At 48.0% G+C, this 15,269-nt stretch overlaps 2 protein-coding genes across 2 annotated transcripts in view; one reads left to right on the forward strand and one right to left on the reverse strand.

Annotated features, from left to right (window-relative positions):
• Positions 1-15,269, reverse strand: part of dock2 (dedicator of cytokinesis 2) — a 39,389-nt gene that overhangs the window by 11,427 nt on the left and 12,693 nt on the right. Inside the window, exons 22-26 of the mRNA XM_066717138.1 lie at positions 13,958-14,066; positions 13,676-13,746; positions 12,544-12,650; positions 11,103-11,263; positions 10,809-10,904 (exon numbers count right to left, since the gene is read on the reverse strand). Coding sequence (XP_066573235.1) covers positions 10,809-10,904; positions 11,103-11,263; positions 12,544-12,650; positions 13,676-13,746; positions 13,958-14,066 — 544 coding nt within the window. The remainder of the gene's footprint in view (positions 1-10,808; positions 10,905-11,102; positions 11,264-12,543; positions 12,651-13,675; positions 13,747-13,957; positions 14,067-15,269) is intronic.
• Positions 1,591-10,601, forward strand: LOC136763267 (inhibitory synaptic factor 2A-like). Its single transcript, XM_066717140.1, has 4 exons — positions 1,591-2,244; positions 4,800-6,570; positions 7,735-7,809; positions 9,639-10,601. The coding sequence occupies exons 2-4, from the start codon at positions 5,348-5,350 to the stop codon at positions 9,832-9,834; spliced, it is 1,494 nt and encodes a 497-aa protein (XP_066573237.1). The 5' UTR covers positions 1,591-2,244; positions 4,800-5,347; the 3' UTR covers positions 9,835-10,601.

Below are 15,269 nucleotides of genomic sequence, written 5' to 3' on the forward strand. Positions count from 1 at the left end.
TACTAGCTGTACCCCCTTCTGCTATTCAGAGTCATTAATATATCTCAGCACTCCATTATCTCCTGGCAACTTCACTAACAAGCTGCTTCACTAACAAAGGCACAATTAGTATTGATTTGAGTCTTACTTCTTGCTCTATTCATTTTATACCCAGACAGGCAGAGACAGAGAGAGACAAACAAGCACACATTGCGGCCTGCATACAGCAAACCACAAATTAAAAAATATATTTCACAGAAATATTCTAGTAAAATGAATACATAGATGACAAGTTCATTTGTGAATATACTTATCTACGCATCCAGTTGATATCATAAAACTCCTCTGAAAGATTAAAACACCACTGACTGACCGACTGATCAATACACTGACTGATACACCGATACACTGGTACACTGACTGACTGACTGACTCACTGACTGATTCACCAACTGATTGACTGACTGACAGACTGACTAATACACTTACTGGATGACTGACTGACAAACACTGTTTTGGTGCCTGTGATTTTTTTATAATGACCAGGGTCAGGATTACAGACAGTGTCTCACCCCCCCACCCCCAGTGAATCTGTCAGCTGGAAAAATTAGTTCCTGATCGCCAGTCTGTCCAGAATTTAAAAACGAGTAAGTGACAGCGCTGGATCAGGAGGCTCAGTAACGAGGAGATTATTAACGAGGAGTGGTAGTGGTGGGGGGGGGGGGACTGACCAGCTCCCTGCCTCCCTCACTGGCTCACTCACACACACTCACACAAACACTCACTCACACACACAGAACACACACTCTGACACACAGACACAATGATTAACACACACACACACACACACACACACACTGATACACACACTAACAGGGTTTCCTGCAGTGCTAAGGCTAGGCCTGGCCAAAATACGAAGCCACCTGGCCAAACAAACATGTTAATGGAAAAACAACAATACAAATAAACTTTAAAGCACAAGCGCACATGCTCTCCCCCCCACTTTGGTTGGCCATGGCTAAACCCCTTCCGCGAGCACTCCGCCCGCTCGACAGTCTATGAGACCCCGTCCCACTCAAAAATTCAGTTGCCTATGCAAATTTCTGTGGGAAACCCTGCACTGACATATACACTATAAACACAATCTCATTTCAATATCATTATTAATAATAATAATAACACACTAAGTAACTGATGCAAAATATAAGCAGTCTCTATTACCTGTTTCTGTCTGAATTCTAACCCCACTCACCTCCGTCTCTCTAACCTCCACCCCACCCACCTCAGTTTCTCCCTCTCTAACCACTACCCCACCCACCTCCCTCTCTCCCTCTCTCTAACCTCCAGCCCACCCACCTCCCTCTCCCCCTCTCCCCTCAGTGTGGGGCAGAAGGCAGAGCTAAGGGACCAGTGAGATTTCTCTCTCCTGTTGTATTTGCAGCACAAATGACGCTCAGCTGCCTCCTGCTCTTTTCTCCAGATATTATGGCTTGTGGCACTTTTGAGATGGTCCCTTCAATTAGACATGGAGCCACCTCCCTCTCCCTTCCTTCATCCCTCACTCTACCTTTCCTACCCCCCCCTCCCTGCCTCTGTCTCTCTCTCTCTCTCTCTCATCACCAGCTGATTCCAAGAACAATTCACAACTCCATCTCCAAAGAAGCAGCTCAGAGCAGCGAGTGAATGAGATAGTGAAAGAGACAGAGGAAGAGACGAAGAGAGATGAAACAGAAAGAGACAGAGGACTGAAAGCAAAAGAGCTCAGCACATCATCTGTGGCACTGAAAGGGGGTAGAGAGAGAGAGAGAGAGAGAGAGAGAGAAAGGAAAAGGAGTGGAAGAAGACTGTCAGTGGGAAGAGTGAGGAGTTTGTGTCTGTGTGAGTAAGTGACAGTCTGTCTGTGTGTGCATCTGTGGGAGCAAGTGTGTGTGTGTGTCTGTCTGTGTGGGTGTGGGAGTGATTATTTGTGATTGTGTTAACAGTTGTGTGAGTGTGATGACAGGAGTGTGTTTGTGAGTGCGACACAGATAGTGAGCTGGACACCAGTAACCAGAGTCCCAGAGCTCCCACAGAGAGAGACGGACGGAGAGAGAGACACTCTACTCTGCGAGGGAGATCTGGGGCAATCAGGAGGACAGTCTGGGAGAGAGAGAAAGACTAAAGCAGAGACCCTGCAAAGAGACAGAGAGAGAGTGAGGGAGGTGGAATGAGAGGACACAGAGGAGGGGTGGACAGAGGTTGATTCACTGATGGCAGCTCCCAGCGGTAAGTCTGTTACTGATTGTTAACCCTGCAACCCCTGACCCTCTCCCACCCTGAACCATCCCAGACTAGGGTCAGCTGTTGAGTGGGGGTGTAGAGGCCACCAGGACAGAAATGGTCGGTAAGCCGACAGCAATCATAGGGAACAAACACACACTTTTAATCTGTTCAAGAAATGTGAGATCCTTTTATTTTTCATATGAGATACATTTTAAATTTTGGTCTTTAATTCATATATTTAATTTATATTGTAGAATTTAACATTATCATATATTTTCACACCATAAAGTAAAATATATATTCGAAATATATGCATATGTATATTGTACTCCAGGCATACTCCACACTCTGTTCTGTACTTTCTCACGAGAGAGAGAGGGAAAGAAAGAGAGAGAAAGAGAGGGAGGGGGAGAAAGCCCAGCCCTAGTCCAGCAGGTTTACAGGCCTCTCCAGACCATCAGTCACTCACAGTCCGCCCAGGATAATTAAGCCTGTTAACTAAATCAATTAAGTTAGTTAACGGGTTTGGATAAAACTGACCCCAGGATCACTGTGGCTGTCTGAACCGGGGCTGGGCAACACTGGTGTAGAGATGGGTGGAGACAGAGAGAAAGAGAGAAAAGGCGAAAAAATATATAAATAGAAATGAGATCACGAGAATGAGAGCGAGAGAGAGAGCGATGAAGTGAGAGACAGCAGGAAAACGAGAATATATAGTGTGAAGGAAAGGGAGAGAGAGAGACAGAGGGAGAGAGTAAGGGAAGATTCTCAGTGTCAATGGTGTCATCCTATCAGGATGTGATATCTGCTATGTAGGACTTCTGAACAGCACTCTGGCCCTTCAGTAAAACATGTGCCAAAGAAAGGACAAAACAAAAGCTTCAGGACTGACTGAAGCGGTGACATCACAGAACAAGTCAACCAGTGTTACTAATATCTAATATTGACCGGGAAAACACACTGTAAATCGTAAAGCCAATTTTCCTGCAGTTTTCCAAGGATCCTGAATTATCCTGCACATTTAGCAGAAAGGCATTGTGCTCCGGAAAAGGAGAGGGAGCGGACACTGACAGTGGGAGCCATCTGGATTTAGGCAGAACTGGAGGATAATAATTCCTATGCAGGAGATTTCAAAACAGAGAGAAGACTTCATACAGCAGAGAGCCAGTCCGGTGGTGGGACTGAAACACTGTGTCTCAGACTGAAATTAGTGTGGGCTACTCTGCAGCTGCTCTAACACAATTCCATGAGAAAGAGAGACAGATAGAGGGAGTGTTTGAGAGAGATGGAGAGAGAGATAGGGAGAGGAAAGAGGGAGAGAGGGATAGGACTGCCTACAGGAGGCGTGTAGAAGGGAGGGGGGGTGATGTCAGAAGGGAGGACATCAGCCTGGCTGCTAATACAGAAGACCGGGGTCACTACTACTAATAACTCCTCGTAATAATACTAATAATTATACCAATAATAATAATAAATAATATTAATAATAATAATGTGAGCAGTAATAATATTACTAATTCTGACAGCAGTAACGATGTCGTCAGTGTGTCAGGCAGCAGGTGTGATGCCATCTGGCAGCACTCAGGGCTAATTAATTAACAAGCTTTCTGTACTAATCTGAGCGCCCTCTGTATTCATTAATAGACCCTGTTTAAGTACACTAATCCCACTAAACTAATCCCCAGCTGGAGCTGCTGCTACTGCCACTATTACATCAACACCACTGTCACTATTACATCAACACCACTGTCACTATTACATCAACACCACTGTCACTATTACATCAACAACACTGTCACTATTACAGCACCACCACTGTCACTATTACATCAACACCACTGTCACTATTACATCAACACCACTGTCACTATTACAGCAACATCACTGTCACTATTACATCAACACCACTGTCATTAATACATTAACACCACTTTCACTAATACATCATCATTACTGCCACCATTGCACTACAGGCACTCAGGTAGTCAGTCCATCAGTCAGTCTCTCAGTTAATTATGTCTGTGCCTCAGCTGCTCCAGGCACTGTCACAGACTAATGAAGTCATTAGAAAACTTGCATAAATTACCACCAGCAACTGACCAGAGACAGAGAGAGAGAGGGACAGAAAGAATGAAAGAGGTAGTCAGTTTATCAGTCCATCAGTGTTTCAGTCAGTCTGTCAGTCTGTTTTCTCTCGTGTTAGTCAGTTTGTCAGTGTGCCAATGTGCCAAGTTAGTGTCTCAGTGTGTCAAGGTGCCAGCATGTTAGTGTGTGAGAAGGTCAATTTCTCTCATCTCTATTCCCAGAAGCTTGATCTCACACTCTTGCTGCCCTCAGGACAGTGCAGGACACCCCGACTCTACAGCAAAGCCCGACAGTTGCAGCTCCTCACTGCCTGCCTGTGTAGTTAAAGATTATTGTTTCTCTTGCTGTTGCCCCTTTACATCACCAGGATGTTGAACAGACCGATTTCTTCATCTGTCTGTCCACTGGCTGTCTGTCTATTTGCTGTCTCACTTTTACGCCCCTCTCATTTCTCTCTCTCTCTCTAAACACAGGCCCAGTGTGACGCTGGGAGTGACCACTCTAGAACTGAGGGCAGAAACTGCCCCTGAAGAGGGCAGACTCCCCCCTCTTCAGCAATCCACTGCCCCATGTGTCACCCCAAACTAACACAGTTTTACACAGAGACACACTGAGACATAAGCACACACTGACACACACTAACACAATGAGACACTGACACTGAGACACACATGAAACATACCAAGACATACTCACACACTGAGACACAATGAGACACACTAAGATATATTCAGACACTGACAAAAAATAAGACACACTCACACAATGGAACACTGACACTCAGACATACTCACACAATGGAACACTGACACTCAGACATACTCACACACTGTCACACAGTGTCATACACTCCCCCACTCTGAGATCAGACCACATCTGTCTTCCTCTCTGTATCCCTCTCTCCCGTCCACCTCTATCTCTCTCACTCTCACTCTCTCCACCACCTGTCAGTGTCATGCCACAGTGTCCCTCCACCCCGTTCTCCCCAGGGGGCTGAGGGTCGGTGTGCTATTGGCCAGTGATGGGGCGACGGGCAGCTGAGCCCTCGTATCCCGTGCCGGCTCTGGGCTTCCCGCTGTCTGGGGGCCAGGGCTGGAAGGCGGGTGGGGAGGTGAAAGGTCAAAGGCAGCGGGCACAGGGGGAGTTGGAGGGGTGGGGGGTGATGGGGTCACCACAGCAATGGGGTTCACTAACGTTTCCTGGGCTGTGCAGTGTGGGAGTGCAGACCTCCCCTGGCCTCAGACCTCCCCCCAATACACAACACCCCACACCATCAGCCAATCACATCGCACCGGGGGACTGTGGTCGTAGGCTCTCTGCTGATGTCAGAGAGGGCTTGTCATTGGTTGACATAAGGGACGTGACCCACTGTGACTTCAAGAGGGGAGGAGCCTCTACTACCAAAGAGGGTGGGGCTTTGAAAGATATTGTTGAGGGATCAGTGGGTGGAGTCTACAGCACTGTTGGTGGGGGCTCCCAGCCACAAGGGGGCGGGGCTCCAGGTAAAGCAACACGTGGAGTGGCCTCTCTGGACAGAGCGAAGCGGAGCTCTAGGTACACCAATGGGAGTGTGGTTGGCCCGGAGATAGTGGGGGGAGTCTGTAGTGATGGCAATGGAGGGGCCCCAGGGACTCCAAAGAAAGATGGTGGATCTGAAGAGAGTCACAGTGCAGGGGGGCAGAAGAGGGCCGCTGAACGAGCAGCAGAGCCTCCCCCGCCATGCAGAAGCCCCTGCGCCCCACCCCCCCGAAGCTGCGCTCAGTGTGGCAGGAAGCAATCCCTGCCCCCCCCCTGTTTGGTGCTGCACTGCCGCAGAAGGGGGGGGCGTATGAGGAATGGTGCCTCCCCCATGTCCACCACCTGCAGCACACACAGTGCTCCCCAAGACCAGAGCCCATCCCACCCCACTGCCACCCCACCACGAGAATCTGCCCCTCCTCGGAACACACACCAATCTAAACTGCCCTCGAGAGACCTCCACCACCCCAGCACTGCCCCTCCACACACAAACGAACACACCCACCCCATACAGGTAGTCCCCCCCAAAATGGATCATGCACCCCCCCCACTCCCCAAGCAGAATGGCCTGACGGGGAAGCGTGTCCGGGGGGGGCAGAGGGGGCAGGGGGGTCTGCATGGGCGACTGCAGAGGGTGGAGGAGAGGCTGCTGTCCAATCAGGAGAAGATCAGGGTGCTGCTGAATGTGATCCAGGACCTGGAGAGGAACCAGGCTCTGAACCAGGGGTGAGCGTGTGTGTGTGAATGTGTATGTTGTGTATCAGTGTGTATGCACATAAGAGCTACAGTAAACTTATAGCACATCCCGACTGCCACTGTCATCACTGAGAGAAGTCAATGTGACAGAACACAACAACACACATGCATGGCCTGAAACTGCACAACCCAATACAACACAACTACACTGCTCAACACAGCAGAACTACTCAACACTGCTCAACACAGCACTACAGACTACACTCAACAGATAGCAGAAAAGAAGGATTCTTTCTCTCTCTGTCCTCTATCTCTCAATTCAATTCAATATTTATTTAAGGTGCTTTTTTGGCATGATTACAATTAGTAGTATTGCCAAAGCAATTATACACTACATACTTACATGGGAATATGATATTTTACGGAGATTTTTTAATAACATTAAATAAATACATTAAATTAATAAAAAATAAAACTGAGAACAGAGAACAGAGTGCTGAGTTTCAGCTCTCTTTCTCTTTCAGTTTTGAGCACTTGTCCCCTCAGATATAGCTGTTGAGGCCCCCTGGGCCTGTGTGTTGTGGCACGGAGAGCTAATCCCTGACAGATTATCATATCAGATGTGTAATTACTGCTGTCATAAGAACTTCCCAAGCCTAGCATGTCACCAGCTGAGAGTCCTAACTGCTTTAGTGATGGATGCCTGTGTGTAAGAGAGAGTGTGTACATGTGTGAGAGAGAAACAGTGTATGTTTGTGTCTGTACTGTAGTGACAGTGTGTTTATGTGGTAAACCATAGAAATGAACAATAGAAGTGCTGTGGCTCTTAACTCAGGTGCACAGCCACCATCTTGCATAGGTTATTTGCATCAATAAAGATGTAAATTAACTACACTGATACAACTGATAAAATGTAATTTAGACTGTTTTAATTTACCCAAAAATAATTTAATGAGTATAAATATGGCTTAGTATTTTCAAGGGTTTAAAATCACGTTGGATGATGGATAGACATCCTCTGTTGCTTTGTCTGTTTTGTTGGTTTTCGATGGCAACCATACACTGCACACTCTTGCTGCAGTTTTTTGGAAATATAAAATATTTGTATCGGTTACCATGGAGATTGAAGTTGTCAGAAATTTGTAAGATGGGAGCGGTGTCGCTTGTAGTATAATTTGGAATTCTATGTTGTAGACGCTGTTCATACCGGACTGGCCAGGACCTTAACAACTGCCCAACTTGCCAGAAAACAGCCTGCATCATCTACAGGTGACACTGACTGACACACTGACAGTCTGAATAACACAGTGGTTGACTGATTTACACACTGACTGACTTACTAACTAACACTTAACGGATTGACTGTTATATGGACAGACAATTTCACTGTGTGTCTGTGTGAAGGAATGACAGGAACAGACTTGCTGTGTCCCTCAACCTCCTCCCCTCAATCTCCCCTGGAGGGATAGAATGGTTTCTCTCCAAGGAGTTTAAAGCTTCTGTTGTTTTTCTGAAGACGTAAAAGAGACACAATTGATCTGTCTTCCAGTGTTCAGAGAGCCAGGATCAGTAATGTTCTCTCTCTCTCTGTCTCTCTCTCCCTATTTCCCTCTGATGCCTCTTGCTCCTGCCTGTGCTCCTGCCTGTGCTCTGCTCTCCCTCCTTACCCTTCTTTCTCCCCACCCCCCCACCCCTCTCTTGTTTATCAGTGTGTTGTCTACAGCTAGTCTCTGTCCGACACGCTCTGTTCACTACTGATTAATCTGGGCGTGCTGCCTGCCTGACCCGACTGTCTCTTTGGCTCTGACTCTGTTCTGCTTGAGGTGGGGAATTTATCCCCGGTCTCTGGGATACAGGCACTGTGAGAGAAGCACAGAGAATCTCATTTTCTCTTTACCCCCTGCTCTCCATACCTCTCTTTTTGCCCCCCCTTTCTTGCCTAAAGATCCATGTTTGCTCATGTGTTTATGTAAATGTAATCAGACCAGTACACACACACACACACACACACACACACACACACACACACACACACACACACACACAATAGCCAGGCAATATTCCTGTGTCATATAGGTGTGCAGGTGTTGCAGTTTGTGCTTCAAAGTGTCATCCAGGAGTTGAGTCTTTTAGCACAGAAGGGGGTGATTATTACAGTGCTGTACAGACCCCCCTGGCCACACAGACATAGCATTAAGATCAGTAATTGCAAACAGGCCAAATTCAAAGTAGAGGAAAAAACAGAAACTTACAATCCAGGACACTTTATCTGAAATTTATTTTTAGCTTCAGAAACGAGGGTTTGATGCTGGCTGCCTAGGGATGTTTTTCAATTGTCATTTCGAGTTAAATCTGTGTGACGGAGACGCCCCCAAACCAGCCCCTCCAAGAGCGAGAGGGAGAGAGATTGGGAGACAGAGAATGAGAGGGAGAAAGAGGGAGAGAGAGGGAAGGACTGGGGGACTGGAGACTGGGAACACTGCGGTTGAGAGAGACGAATGTAAGTGTGATATGTAGAACTGTGTGTGGGGTGTGTGTGTGTAGGGTGTAGCATGTGCATGTGTGTGTGATGTGTAGCATGTGGAGCTGTGCATGTGTTATGCAGTGTGTACAGCTATGCGTGTGGTATGTAGTGTGTACAGCTGTGCCTATGGTATGTAGCGTGTGGAGCTGTTTGTGTGGTGTTTAGGGTGTAGTGTGTGCAGCTGTGTGTGTAGTGTGTAGGGTGTAGTGTGTGGAGCTGTGTGTGTGCAGCTGTACTGTTTGTGACCCTGCCTAACACATGGTCCTTTCAACTCCTCTCTCTCTCTCTCTCTCTCTCTCTCTCTCTCTCTCTCGTTCTCTGTCTCCCACCAGGACTCACCTCTCCCCACACATCCCTCTCTCCTGTCCCTCTCTCATCCTCTATTTCACCTCCCCCTTTGTTCCTCCCCCCCCCTCTCTCTCTCTCCCATCAGTTTCTTCAGGAGCACAGGTGGATAATTAGAGGATGTTGTTTCCCACTAAGAACAGCAGCTTCTCACTCATCCTCTGCCTCACACACCACTGAGGCATCTCTGGTGATATATATCTGATCTCTCTCTCTCTCTCTCTCTAAGTGTGGAGCATGATTTCAGGCAGCAGGAAGGCCGGTTCCAGGGGGTGCTGCAGTGTCTGATGGGCGAGGCAGAGGGCCCCCTCAAACAACCTCCCCCCTCACCCTCACCACCGACGCCACCCCCCCCGCCAACCGCCCCCCATGGAGTCAAGAGCAAAGCCAAGAAACTACGCAGGAAGTGCTTCTGGTGGCTCTAGATGCTCCAGGTTCGAGAGGAATGAACACAGAGCCAGTCTGTCTGTCTGCCTATCTGTTGGTCTGGACAGCAGAATACTCAGAGGCTCCCAAGAGTTGGTGACCCCAATTGAGAGCACCCACAGGACTCACTGTGGGAGAGGGGGCAGAGTTGCACTGTGCTGTGGAACAAGGAGTGGAGTCACCCACACTGACTCACGCTGTGCTGGATCCCCACAGCGTCACATCTGACTGACGGTCGGGTGAAATCTATGACTGACACGTAACTTTGGTTCCACAGTGACGGAAGGCCAGGCAAAGACATTAACTTACCAACACCTGCCCTTCTCTTCTACACAGAATACACACTGCACACAGCACACTATACATACAAAACTACACTCTTCAAACAGAATACACACTAAACTACACTCTGCATACACAGAATAAACACTACATACAACACACACTACTCTATACTACATATCCCTGGTAGACAATCTGTCTGCCTCCCCCACAGTCTGTCCCTGCATTGCCCTGTCTGTGCCCTGGGCAGGTAGTATGTGTCTGCCTCCCCCACAGTCTGTCTCCATGCTCTCCTGTCGGTGCCCTGGGCAACTGGTAACCAGGAAGGCAGAGACACAGAAACTGTACCTAGGCTTTATAGTCATAGGTCCTTGTATTTTTATAGGCGATTTCACAGACTAGTTTTTTCTCTGTCACTCAGAGGGCGTTCTGAATGCTGGTTGTTACTGAAGCAAAATGTCCAATAAAGTGTATCTGCAAACCACCTGAACTGGGAGCCCAGTGCTATGTCTGTCTGTAAGGCTGTGTGTCTGTGTGTCTGCTGAGCTTTACAGTCCCCACCAGCTCAGCCCCGCTGTGCTGCACCACAGGCCTGTCTCTGTCCCTGCTAATGAGCTGGGAGGTCTGACTCAGAGAGAGAGATGGTGTGTGAGGTGAGTGTGTATGTGTGTGTGAGTGTGTGTTTACTCACAGTGAGAGCGTGCTCTCGGCCCATGGTGATGACAGTGCGGTTCACAGTGGGCAACAAATGAGCCACAATCTCCTGGATGTGTTGGAACGTCTCGCCCTGCAACACAACACACATGGGTCAACAACAAACAACACATCACAATATACACATGTCAACAACACACAACACAACATACACGGGTCAACAAACACACAGTTGTGTTAAAGTTGTATGCCAGTGTTACTGAGTGTTACAGCTGTGTTACAGCTGTATGTCAGTGTGTTACACTTGTGTGTCAGTGTGTTGTGGTCTCACCGCGTCAGAGCCGCTCAGCACCTCCAGGATGTTGTTCAGTAATGCCACACAGTTGCGCCCGTCCTCCAGGCTCCGCCCACTTTCTACTGTCCCTTCCTCCCGGCGCAACAGAACCACCCTGAGCTCCCGTAGCATCATGGGAAGCAAGATGTCACGGCACTCTGCACACAGACAACAACACTGAATACACTCTGACACACTGCACTACTCTACCCCCCTTCCCTCTCTCTCTCTGACAGGTCAGCCAACCGTGAACCCCACTGCCAGCGTTGCCATGCCGATCAGTCATTAAGCACTGTCAGTCAGTAGGCAGGAGATAGCTTGTTAGCTGCGGCTCGTTATGGGGTGTGAGTCGCCGCTCTGGGCCACCCCAGACACATCTTGCACTGGCACGGCCCCCCCACCCACTGCACTGTTCCCAAAATACAGCAACACAGAAAGCAAGTATTTTCCAGTTTTGGATTCCCTGACACTATGGACACCAGAGTACAGTGCAGCACAGATCACCCACATAGACTGGCACAGTGGCAGAGGCACAATATACAGCTATAGAGCTATGCATATTTATGTCCAGATATCTGAATATCTTTGTTTGCATGGAACTCTGTGTGCTGAGACCGGCAGAGTTGAGCCCCATGCCAGGATTTACATGGTTGGCTGTATCTGCCCGCCCAGGGTTTCATCCACCCACACTTCCTCTGTGCCAGAGCTCTGTGCCACCAGTGTCAGTCACAGTACAACCCCCCCCCCCCCCCCCAAGACCCCTCCTATTTATGTTCACACCCCACAACCACTCCCGCCCCCTCAACCCTCCCAGCACCCCCATTACAGGGCCCATTACACTCCCTGCCCTGCAGTATAAACACAGCCTTCTGCAGGACGACTGTGCCCCTGGCTGCAATCTAAGGAGCATGAGGGGGACAGTGTTTATATACAGCTGTTAATAGACATGGCACAGGCAGAGAAAATGGGAGCAAAGAGGGAGGGAGACAGAGAAACAGATGGGGAGACAGAGAGGTCAGACATGGAGAGAAGCAGCCGCTCTCAGACAGAGGGACTGAACACAGCAGAACTTCTATCCTCCTTTCTGTGTGTGTGTGTAGGTGTGTGAGGTATGTGAATGAGTTTGTGTATGTGTGAGTGAGTGTGCGTGACTTTGTGTGTGTGTATTGAAATGAGAGATTGGGAGTTTGTTGTTACATGACGTTCCATGATTAAGTGTGTCTGCTCTCTCCTTCTCTCTGTTTATACCAATAGAGCTGGTCGAAGGTGCAGGAGAACAGGGGGTTAGGTGGATGCTGCTGCTGCCCCCCCTCCTCCACGCTGACTCACACTGAGAGCTGGGGCTCCGGCTGCAGCTGCTGTCAGAGCCTGTTACCCTGGCTGTCACTATGGCTTTCACACCCAGCACTCCAGCTAACACACACACACACACACTCACCCTGCTTCTTAAAGAGTCGACTGCCCACTATCTCGGTCATGGACTGGATCTTCTGCCTCTGCAGCTTGTCAGGAGGGACACAGGTGTAGAACTCGTATAGCAGCTGACTGATAGAGAGAGAGAGACAATGATTTGACAATACTGATGTAGCTTAGTTATGCCAAGTTTGTATTCAACTTTGGGAGAGACACTCTGCACAAGAGCCTGGGAGGGGAGGAAATGTGCGGTTTATAGTCACTGCATTATTAGTGTGATGTATTTTCTTATTACTTCTGTGTTTGCTAATGAAAAAAAGGGAAATGTATGTGTATGTATATGTATGTGTGCCTGTATATATATAATTTTAATTATTTGATTATTATTTATTTTATCAACAAGATTATTTTCCATTCAATGTATTATTTATTTCTTAGCAGATGCCCTCATATAGTTTTTGTTAATTCTTCTTTATCTTGTTCTTTTGTTTTTTTCTTGTCCTTTAATGTTTTTATTTATCTTTACTTTATCTGTGAAATATTATATTTATACTGTATGTGTGTATGTAGTGTATAATTGCTTTGGCAACACTGCTAATTGTAAGTCATGCCAATAAAGCACCTTTTAATGAAACTGAAGTTGACAGACAGAGTGAAACACTGAGGGGCTGTAAGTTGGTCAAATGCAGTGATACAGTATGCAGGTTAGTAGTTGTAATACTAGAGAATGCAAGTTACAACCTTATAGTATTTAGTGGAAGGATAAATCCTTTTTGCGTAATCATACTTTAAATACATTCATACTTTCCAAAGCTCTGAAGCTTACAGGGCTTCAGTATAATCTTGCATGTTGTGTGTCTCTGCAGTGTCCTCTGTACAGTGTGCTGGGAGAGCTTGGGGCTGCATTTTGACTCCAGCAATGTGGTCAGCAGGAACACAAGGTCAATGTCTGCCTCATATGTGTTGTAATTCTTGAAAGAAAATTTATTTAAGCAGGAGGTTTTCAGACTAGCCCTGCGCTGTCCACCACGGGTGCTCTGTGTCCCTGTATGTCATGACACAATCTCACGCCTAACTTCCGCTTTACCAAGCTTAAATATCTGGCAAACAAATGCCCTTTTCCAGTGCTAAAGTGTGTGGTGGTCAGTGTGACGTACCTTAGCAGTTTGGCGTCGAACACCGTCTCCACATCATGCAACACTGTGGGCAGGTACTTCAAAGCAGCTACCTGGACAGACACAGACACAGACAGAGAGAAAGACATGGTTAGTAGCAATGTTCTGTACACAGTCAGTAACAGCAGCATGGGGCAGTGTGGGGCACTAGGGAGCGGTGTGGGCCAGTGTGGGGCAGTACTGGGCAGTGTTGGGCTGTAGGGGGCAGTCAGTAGTTTTAGTTTAGTTTGGGCCTGCAGGGGGCAGTGTGGGGCAGTAACTCACCTGCTGCAGCAGTGTGGTGGGGAACTCGCTCTTCATCAGGTTGTTGATGGACTCAAACAGCCGCCTGAGAGACTCCTCAAACTCTGCCTGCTCCTTCCCCTCATACAGCCTGATACACACACACACACACACACATACACACACACACACACACACACACACACAGATAGACACAGATAGACAGACAGACACACACACAGATAGATGCAGACAAAGACACACAGAGGGCATCAGTCAGCTTGCACAGAGACACACAATCAGTTCTGTAGTAAGGACAGTAAAAATGTTTAATCCCCTTCCTCCATCTCCCTCCCTCCCTCCCTCCCTCTCCTGTCCTCTGTCTTCTTCTGAGTTCACAGCATGGGGCTGTTCTGCCGTGACTGTGACCAGTGCTGCCACAACAGATACAAAGAACACATAATACCTGTGTCTCTCTCCACCTCCCCCTTCATCCCTCCCTCCCTATCCCTCCTCCAACCCTCTATCTCCTTCTCTCTCTATGTTGTATTAACTGTGTCCAGATGTTCATTACTGTCAGTCTATATGATTCCAGGCCTGGAGGATTACAGACAGAGACTCAGTAATATTTACAGCAGCCACCCCCCACCTCAATGATTACTGCAGTACTGTCCTCCTAATCCCCCCACGCCCCCCCTGGACTCTGAGTTGAGCAGGGCCTATGAAGGGGGGCTTTGATCCCAGCAAGATTATTGCTGCTAAAGGGAGGGGTCCAGCAGCAGCCCGAGAGACAGAGAGCAAGCCCACACTCTGCACACCTCACACTGAGCACTGCACACTGAACACTGGTATAGTACAGTTCGGGATGGGTGTCCACCCCTGGTCCTGGAGATCTATAGTACAGTGTAGTACACTACAGAAGGGTCTCCAGCCCTGGTCCTGGAGAGACACACTACAGTACAGTAAAGTAGGCAGGGTTTCTCGCAGTGCTATTCAGGCTAGGCCAGCCTGAGCAAAAACAAATGCAGGAACGGCAACTTTAAAACATAAGAGCACATGCTCTGCTCCCCGCTCTTGTTCACTATGACTAAACCCCCCCATGGGTTTACATGACACCCTTACATCACCAATTAACAAAGACTAACAAAGAAACTCTCTCTCTCTCACACTCACATACATACACACACATTCACTCACACACTCACACTTACACACATTCACACACTCACTCACACACATTTAAACACACCCAGTCACACTTACACACATTCACACACATTCAAACACTCATTTACTCACACACACACACATTCACACTCCCTCACACACACTCACACATGCACGCTTTCAAAAA

This window comes from Amia ocellicauda, chromosome 11, assembly GCF_036373705.1.
Source record: "Amia ocellicauda isolate fAmiCal2 chromosome 11, fAmiCal2.hap1, whole genome shotgun sequence".
Classification (NCBI taxonomy): Eukaryota; Metazoa; Chordata; class Actinopteri; order Amiiformes; family Amiidae; genus Amia; species Amia ocellicauda.

Coding starts and splice junctions, on each gene's coding strand:
- LOC136763267 (XM_066717140.1), top strand. CDS start 5,348: ATGGGGCGACGGGCAGCTGAGCCCTCGTATCCCGTGCCGGCTCTGGGC. Junction 6,571..7,734: donor AACCAGGCTCTGAACCAGGG/GTGAGCGTGTGT, acceptor TCTATGTTGTAG/ACGCTGTTCATACCGGACTG. Junction 7,810..9,638: donor ACAGCCTGCATCATCTACAG/GTGACACTGACT, acceptor TCTCTCTCTAAG/TGTGGAGCATGATTTCAGGC.